The 9,333-nt window shown below is 34.8% G+C and overlaps 1 protein-coding gene across 6 annotated transcripts; it reads right to left on the reverse strand.

Moving 5' to 3' along the window:
- Positions 1 to 2,067: 2,067 nt before the first annotated feature.
- Positions 2,068 to 7,146, reverse strand: LOC130737918 (protein IQ-DOMAIN 3-like). 6 transcript variants are annotated; one of them, XM_057589791.1, is made up of 6 exons: positions 6,957 to 7,146; positions 6,137 to 6,220; positions 5,599 to 5,907; positions 4,688 to 4,915; positions 4,042 to 4,161; positions 2,068 to 3,230 (listed from the first exon to the last, which is right to left on the reverse strand). In XM_057589791.1, the coding sequence occupies exons 2-6, from the start codon at positions 6,203 to 6,205 to the stop codon at positions 2,607 to 2,609; spliced, it is 1,350 nt and encodes a 449-aa protein (XP_057445774.1). In that variant the 5' UTR covers positions 6,206 to 6,220; positions 6,957 to 7,146; the 3' UTR covers positions 2,068 to 2,606. The 6 variants fall into 6 exon arrangements, with proteins under 6 accessions (XP_057445774.1, XP_057445776.1, XP_057445771.1 ...); XM_057589793.1 differs by having other exon boundaries at positions 5,599 to 5,904; positions 6,957 to 7,141; XM_057589788.1 differs by having other exon boundaries at positions 4,042 to 4,164; positions 6,957 to 7,119.
- Between the last annotated feature and the right edge of the window lie 2,187 nt (positions 7,147 to 9,333).

Raw genomic sequence — 9,333 nt, forward strand, 5'->3', positions numbered from 1 at the left:
TAGTGTTAAGGAAGCTAGAAATGAGAGCACACCTTTGAATTATTGGAAAAATATTTGTTGGGAGAGACATATAACTGTAAACAAGTGAGACACTCGTCAAAGACAAAAAAAAAAATATATAGGAGTTTCGGCAACACTCGCTATAACACTCCCATTAAATTGGATGTGGAACTCATATTTTGAGTGAATCTTACAAAAATTTCTGTTAATTAATGAGAGAGTGTTGCTAACATTTTAAATCGAAGTGCAATATCTTATCAAAAAATAGTATATTTTTGTTGTTACATCGGAAAGATGAATTACTTCCTTCATGGCTTGATGTGTGGATCTTCCTCTCCCCAACCCACATATGTCATCCAACTCTTACCACTTGAACTATCATTTGAGGATCAAAATTTACTATTTAAATTAAATAAATACACTAAATTATTTTAAATAGTTTTCCAGATTTTTAATTAAATTTATCATCTTTTTTTTATTATCTTTTGATATTTGTTGTATTTTTTAATTCGATCATACTTTATTTTCTATGACCCTTATTCTTCATTTAAAAAATTATAATTTAATATCTAAATATTAAATGTATAATATAATTAAATCTAAACTTATTTTTTCAAAATTATATTTTAATTACTTTGAAAATATTTTTCCCGAGCATTACATGAGTTAAAATACTAGTAATATTATAAAGATTTGATATGAAAAAATAATAATTGGATGATCGGGTTGGTTCGATTGGAAAAAAACTAAATTTCAAAATCAAATTGATTACAACTAGTTTGGTTCGAGTTAAACATAAATTAAGTAAACTAACTAAATAAATAAATAAAACCAATTAGATTTGTTTGGCTGAGATTATCGTGAGACGACCCAGATTCCAAACCAATAAACACTCTAGAAAAAAATAACTAAAATTCTACCTCTTTTTTTTGTCACAAAAGGAAAATTAACAAACTAAAAACCACAACTAGCTAACGGCGAAGGGGGTCGCCTCCAGACTTGTCTTTGAGCTCTTGACAAACTTGTCTGGCACGCCAAACAATCAGCTTTATTATTCTTCTCACGTTGAACATGCAAGAATTGCACTCGCAAGAACTTAGCAACATACCTCAGATACGTTGGAGAACATCTCTAGCCTAGAAGGTTCTGAAATCAGCATTGCTTCGGAGAACAACAACCACATTTCAAACAATCAGAAAAACAAACAATACTTTGAAAGTCCAAATCAAGAGCATGCTGCAACCCAAGTTCTACAGTCAACGCTTCAGCCATGATAGCACCACTATTGTCCAAGCTCATTGCAACCCCTAAAATCCATTCCCCGCCCTCATCTTTAAGCCTTAATCTCGCATCTAAGAGCATCTTCATTGCAAGGTTCTTAGTTCTTATTTTTGAGTTAAAAACTAAAAACTGAGTTTTTAACCATTGGAGGAGCTGATATGAAGTTCTTAGTTCTTAAAAAGAAGAACTCAGTTCTTACAAAAAGAGTTTTACTTTTTGAGTTTTTAGCATAAAAAATTATTTTTTCTCTCTCATCCAAATTACTTTATGAGTTTTGGTTTATTACTTTAAGAAAATAAAAAGTATAAATAATGTGGTTGGTGGGACCAAATGAATAGTGGTAAAAAGTAAGAATTAAAAACTCATGGTTGGAGCAAAATTGCTTGAGAGTTGCTTAAGCACATGTGGCAATACGAGCCTACATGAATAATGCTAAGAACTAAGAATTAAGAACTAGCATTGGAGATGCTCTAAGAAGTTATTAAAACTTTATCTTCCTAATTTTAAACTTTTAAAATTATGACGTCCACAATTCATCATTAATCCCAAAATATTTGAATATAAAATAAAGATTTAAGATTTTTATGTACATGAAAATAGAATGAAAGACTAAATTCGCTTAGTTTTAAAAGTATAATAACTTAATTAGCTTAAGAAAATAAAAGGAGCTATAAAATTGCACATAATATAATAATAGATCAAAAGTACAATCAAACCTTTATTGAACTATTATTTATATATTTATTTCATATCCAGTTTCCTAGTTTTTTTCTTCTCTGAACAACATTTTAAGAACACAACTAGTATTGTAGTTTGTCTCATCATTAGAATACAACTCATATGGTTAGAGTCTGAACCAAACCAATAATCCAGAATTAGATAAATTTACAATGAAAAAAATAAAAAATACAAAGAACATTAGCAACATACTTCCCTAAAAGGTTACAGAAAATTAAACACAAATCAGAGGCTCAGAGTGTCAGCAAACTAGTATAACTCCTAGAACCAATCCTGCTAGATAGAGTGGTTAAGAAGCACCGTAAAAGATGTTTGACATTGACTGTGAAGATAACTGTATGAACAAACTGAGAAGCTAAAGCTTAATCTCTATCTAACTCCTCAAGGCACACACAATAGGGGGGGTTGAACAAGAAGAGGAAAAATAACTATCATACTCTACACCAACTTTTATTAATAGCATGTTTGGATCAGCTTATTTTTCTTTAGAATCAATTCTTGCACCCAAAATTGATTTTGGCTTTAGAATCAATTCTAGAAGAATTTCTAAACATGCACTGTCTTCTCCCTCCATTGCTTCCTTTCTCTCAACTGATAGTGGCAACATCCTTCTTGGAAAACATTTCCACCTTAGGAGGACCAGAATGCCTTCTTGAAATAGATGGAGAAGCAGGGAAAGAAAGCCTCTTTCTTGCAGAAAGAGCAGAAGCTCCTTTATCACTCCTTTGCATCTTGGACCTGGCTTTTGCTGAGCTTGTGAGTGCCATGTAACTTGGAAAAGCTGGTGAGCTTGCAAGGCTCTCATCATCTCTCACCGAGGATCCCGCAATGCTGTATCGGCGATAACGTTCCGACTGAACACTGAGCAAACTTCTTGAGTCATCAACATCCAAACCCCAAGCACTGCCTTTTGAGCTTGATGGCCTTGCCTTTCCATTAACAGATGATGAAGATGGGGCCTTTGAGGCCGGGGTTGACGGGGAATTGTAAGTGGCAGCAGGTTTTTTTGCTTTTTGGGCAGAAGGGGAATACAATTTGGTGATTTTTCCAGTAGAAATTGCTTGGCTTGCTGAACTTTTTACTGATGCATGATCATTGTGATCCATAATGCTTCCAGCCATCCATCTCTCTAGCCAACTCCAGCCCCAGTGGGGATTGTTTGGGTCCATAAATGTGGGATTTACTGATTTTGATGAGTTCTTCCATGTTTGCTGTTGGAGAAAGTAGCAAGTTATGTAAACATGAGAAACCACTTATATTGACCAAGACTTGTTAATCAATTAATAGTGTTAGAAAATATAATATAAAATCATTCATATTTTAACATCTTAAGCTTTTGAGATACTTGGTTCATGATACGGAACCATAGCCTATATAGCCAAGTGATCTAGAGTTCGATACTTATTGAATTTCAGCACAAGGCTGGGTTTGTGCATTGTTCATGCTCACATAGGGTCGTGTTAAAAATATAATATAAAACCAGACATACATTTTCATCCAATAACTTAAACTTTTGGAATAGTTAATTCATGACAAAAACCGAGCAAAAACATTTAAAATAGAATACGACGACATGGATGCATTTTCTTGTATCACATTGACACCGATCAGAGGGCACTCATTCTTAAATAAGTTTTTTAACCAATTTCGGATCTAGTCCTATCAGTATCTTTGGCTATTTTGTGAATGATTATTTAACTAGAAATGCAAATATACATTTAACTGCTGATATGTTAATTCCAACCAATACTTGTCAACACTTGCACACTCTCTTCACTACATTGCTCAAACTGCAAAGTTCTTGTAACTGTAATATTTGTTGATCCAATTAGAAATTCATGGGGTGTCATGAATATGAACCAACCTACTAACGTAGGATAGAAATATCAAAATGGATTTGTTTAAGCAAAGGCCGTATGGGCTTCTGTTAAGACTTTCAAATAGACTGAACTAGAACCCCCATTAAAAACTAAAATAAAAAAATAAAATAAAATAGAATCATAAATGAGGTAGTCATGGTACCTGATGTGAGAATGAATAGGCCAAAGCCCTCTCTCTTTTCAAAGCAGCTTCTTGCCTTTGCAACACTTTTGCCTCAATTTGCTCCTTTGTCTGCAAGCTATCATCCCATTCTTCTCCAACCTGCTGTACATGTATTTACCTCCTCAATATAAATTTTAAAAGCACCATTCATCATATATCATTGACCTCTTGTCTTATGAAGTAAAATCATGCATTCTTATCACTGAGCAAGTATCATTCAGTAGAATTAAACATAATTTCGGGCTTTAATCTTAAATTAACAATAGAAGCACATTTTAAAAAATCCACAGAAACATACTTTCCAAAAAGTTTTCACCTATATATCCTTACCTGCCAATAAGTAGAGCATCAGCAATCAGCATATTTACATTTTCATAACTTTTGAAGGGAAATAAATATGGAAAGCATTGTCCTAAATTAACCAAAAAAACACTAAACATAGTTCATAAACACACAAAAGAAAAAAATAAATTCAACACAATTAAACAAAGGCCAACCTAAAGAGCACATTCTATGAGTCAAATCACAAATTGACAATTATATGATCCAATTAAAAGTCCTACCTCATGCATTGCTTCACAACCTACATTATAAACAGGGAAGAAAACATGCATAAAATGCTTACAGAAGCTTGCAATTTCTCAAGTTCTTTTTCATGTTTCTGCTGTAGTTGCCGCTGAAGAGCCTGGTTCTCCTCAGACATTCTGATTCTCCTTTCACGAACCTGAGACTGCAATCTTGCTAGAGTTTGCATGCATCGTAAGGTGCTATTAGCTTGCCGTTTAACTGATTGCCCTTGTATAATTGTTTTCAACCTCACCAAACCTCTCAAAGCGTGCAATGCCCTTCTTGCCTGAAAGCACAAAAACAAGAACCATAAATTATGCTTGCAGGCAACTGAAAGAATCTCTCTAGTATAGAAACAAAATATATTCATAAAGAAAGAAGTTGTTTATGAACTTTTGATACATTAGTGAACCAAAATTTCTGTTGATAACCATAACATAAAACTCTATGGTAGAAAAGGGGGAAAAAAACTAAAAGTCCTACTTGAAATGAATATTACATACTTTGAAATTTTTCCAAATCAATGAATCTTCAAACAAAAATCCTGTAGACACAATTACAAACTACATTGGTTATACAGATGTAGAGTACACCATCATTTTCATTCCTGCACTAGACGCTCCCTTTTTTTCAAATCAGTCCTTCTGCAAAATTTCCACAAAATGTAGTTCCCGAATCATCTCATGTCCTTCATGTTAGTTCCTAAACTATGTATGTATCTTCTTAGAATTTGGATTAGGCCTACTCTACCCCAGAAGCTAGCTTGGCGATGAGGGTTGCTATACCCTTTACAAGGACTATTTTGATCATATATCTAGTCAATTTGGGATTTCTCAATTTAATAATTTCATCAATTAGTATAGGATGAACAGACTTTATACAAAAAAAGGGTGTAATTTCATTTTTCTTTTTCTTTGAATACTAGTTCACCTAGCATTACTCAAGATAACTTGGACAAGAAGTTCATACCAAATATCCACGGAACACCGTCTGAATCTTGATAGCAGCTATTTCTTCCTTGGTCAATCCATGGTTATGAGGCATACTCGTGAGACGGACAACCTCTGCAGCAGCCTGAGCAGCAGCAACAGCCGCCCCTGCAGCCACAGCAGAGGCAAAAGCCAAAGAAAGAGCATGTTTGTTTTGTTCATTCTCCGCCTCGGTTAATTTAGCATCTTGTATTGATGGAAGAGTGGGAGCAACAACCACCGGTGCTTCTTCAGATGCTAGTTCTGAATCCTTTTGGATACATTCTTTCTTTGACTTGTGGCTTTTCTGCTTTATATTAAAATGAACAAAACAAAAATGGTTTGAGTTAGAGTGGTTGTTAGGAAATCTTTCTATAATTGATTCTATAGCCAAAATGTAGCTTCTGACTGTCAGAATGGATTCTGAGAGAAGATAATCTAATCCAGAAATGCTAAGAGTCTTAGAGACTTGTTGGATTTGAAAATAATAATTTAAAGAAAAATCCTCTTTCCCTGTCAGATGTAATGAAAGAACATACCTTATCTTTTCTGGAACCTGGACTGAAAGCTTTCTTGACTGCAGAAAACCAACTCCCTTTCTTCCCCATTTGTAATTCCTGTTACTTTGAAGGAAAAAAATGGTAATTCAGATCTTACTACCAAGCCAAATATCATCCATAAAAGGGAAAGTAAGGAAATGAGATGAACATATACTGATATACAGTTCAGTTAAAAGCAATTAAAGTCAACAAGGTTAAAAATCTCATTTTTTATATTCTTAAATTAATGCATTTTGAACTCCAACTAAACCGTTAAAGAAAACATAACTCATGAACAGAGTTGTAAAAGGAAACTGCCACAGAAACTTCAACAAAGCCTCAAAACAGAAACCATAAATGCTGGAAAGTGGAAACAGATCTGCCACTAACGTGTTAAATAAAAAATCAACTAGAAACTGAAATTAAATGGCAAAACCGCCATCAAAACAAAAAAAAGTACTTTCAGAAAACTTGCTAATGTAGTAAAAATCTCCAATATTTAAAGAAGAAAAAAATCAAAATTTAGTAATGCCATGGGAAAATGGGGGAAGAACCCAGATAGTAATCCAAAAAATCCATGAAACCCAGGTCAAGTTTATCAATTTTGAAAGATAAAAACTGCAAAAGAGTGCAACTTTAGAACAAATGAAGAAGAGCTCTGATACTATAATCCAAAAAAGTGGGGAAAAAAAGCAAACCCAGTAATAAAAGTTTCAACTTTGAAGGCATAATTAACCAGAAAACTACAAAAGAAGAAGGGGGGACAGGGAGCAGAATGGACAAATGCATCAGAATGAATTGGAAAAAACATTCCACTTACCTTGTTCACATGAGAATCTCAGATCTCTCTGCAAAACCAAGGTACTTGGTGTTGAGGACCACAACAAGTGCAGCAGGAAGAGAAGAGAGAAGGAAGAACCAGAACCAGATCTTGCTTTGAAGGAAACTTCAACTATACGGGAAATGGAACCATAATAATAACATAACAACTTCAACATGGTGGTAACCGGCGGGACCCACTACTGGTGTGATTCCTAGTTAAATCGTTAAATAACAGCCAAAAAAAAAAAATTTAAAAACTATAACCGTACCTGAACTTTGAACGAGTTTTGAAAACCGTCCCTTGTCGAAAAATTATCCGAAAATCATCCTCAGACTTTTAAAAACAAATTTGACCCGTCCATCCGACAGCCTTAGGTCCGACAATCGCTGACTTGGCCGTCCACGTCAATTAATGAGACCCGACGTGAATTTTTTTTTTATATAATCGTCCCTGTACTTTGAGTGAGTTTTGAAAATCGTACCTCGCCGGAAAATTATCTGAAAACCATCCTCGGACGAAGAACACCGAGGTTACGACGAAGAACTGGGAAGGAAGCTTGTGATGTTTTTTCTCAATCCTTCTCGTTTAACCGTTGAAAGTTAGGGTTTTTGTTGTTGAGAGGGTGTTGAATACGAATTGCGAGCAACATGTGTTGTTGTTGGTTTTGCGAGTTGTGTGTTGTTGTTGGTTTCTATTTTGGAATTGAATCGGATTGTTTCTACCTTGTTTCGGAAAGCGAACCCAAGGCAAATCTCGCCCCATCAAGCATTTTCACTCGAGCGGAAATGTAAGACCCAAGTTTTTAGCTTGGAATAAATTGGTGAAAGGACAAGATTCGAACCGACGGAACTTATGACGCAAGCAGTATTCGCTTAAACCTAGGACAAGAACCTTAGGAAAAGAATAAATTTCAAAGATCTTCCACCCTTGGAACACTATAGGAATAAATTCCAAAGATCTTCCACCCTTGGAACACTATAGGAATAATTCCAAAAATCTTCAAGAGGAATATAAGACTTTCTCTTATTCCTTTTTATAACTATCGTTTCAAGGCGAAACTCTAGGATCTACGAACGTCCGATTCCAATCATTGGAAGTTTGCCGAAACTAAAACCCTGATAGTTCAAGAAACCTAAAATCAACCGACGATGAAGACTTTTTCTATTCAGAGCTTCAAAAGAAGATTCCACACGCGTACACCCATTTCTCTTGATGATTTCAATCTTTCTTCAGAAGGAAGTTTTCTATTCCGACATTCGATGCAAAAAGTAACTTATCGGGTAAAATAGTTTTACACCGACTTTGCATTAGTCACTTAAAATACAAGGAAACCTCTTTTTAGTTTTGGAATTTTGTCGCCAAAACCTATCTTAGAATTCACGGAGAACGAAGCCGGAAAAATCTGAATCGCGAAACTTTCATTTTCCCGCGTTTTTCCACCCTCTATATAGCAAGCCTCGAAAACCAAAAATCATACTGATATTTCTTTGAAGAATTAGAAGATTCAGCGGGATAAATATCGTGTCTAAAATACGTTGGAATCAGTAGGAAGAAATCGGGATCGCTCTTATATTTTTATCTTAACTCTATGAGTTAAATCCTCCGATATCTAAACTAATCTGTACCGGTTTACAAAATATCTATTCAACCTTATCCAATCTTTGATAAATATCTATTCAACCTTATCCAATCTTTGATAAATATCTATTCATACTTATCCAATCTTGATAAATATCTATTCATACTTATCCGATCTTTGATAAATATCTTCCATTTCATTCCCTATAAATATGTGAAGCTTGAAACAAAAACCTCACAAAACACACACACACAACCCGCGACCACAAGAGGAGAAGGAGGAGAAGAGTTTTTCGCCGATTCTTGCCTGATCGTTCCATAGTTCGTTGCTACGCGTAGGTCTCAAGGTACTGATGCTAATCCTCACTTCTGATCGTAAATTCTGCCGCTTTTCTCTATGCTTTTCTGTGCTCTAAGTTTTGAGGTTTTTACAAAACTATCTAGATAACTTCATCTTTCTATCTAAACTTATTCCCTGCGTGCCCCTGAGCATGTTTAGCGGATTTCATTTCGCCGATTCTCGCCGAATTGCCGCCGAATTTCAATTCTGCTCATAATACCCATGTTTGGCTAAAGTTCCAACCTTTGGGCTTAAAACCCTCGACTGAGTTTAGCGTTAGTAAGATTAGTCGTCATAATCGTCGTTGGTATCAACCCCATCTAATTTATTTTTCGAAATTCTGATTTTGAGTTTCCGAGCTAAAAATATTGACCAAAATACCCCTGCGACAGTTTTCGATTCGATAATTTTTCTGAGAGTTTCCCTGGCCTAGATATCGCCTAAGAATACCTAGGA

This window comes from Lotus japonicus, chromosome 2 (assembly GCF_012489685.1).
Source record: "Lotus japonicus ecotype B-129 chromosome 2, LjGifu_v1.2".
In the NCBI taxonomy this organism is placed as follows: domain Eukaryota; kingdom Viridiplantae; phylum Streptophyta; class Magnoliopsida; order Fabales; family Fabaceae; genus Lotus; species Lotus japonicus.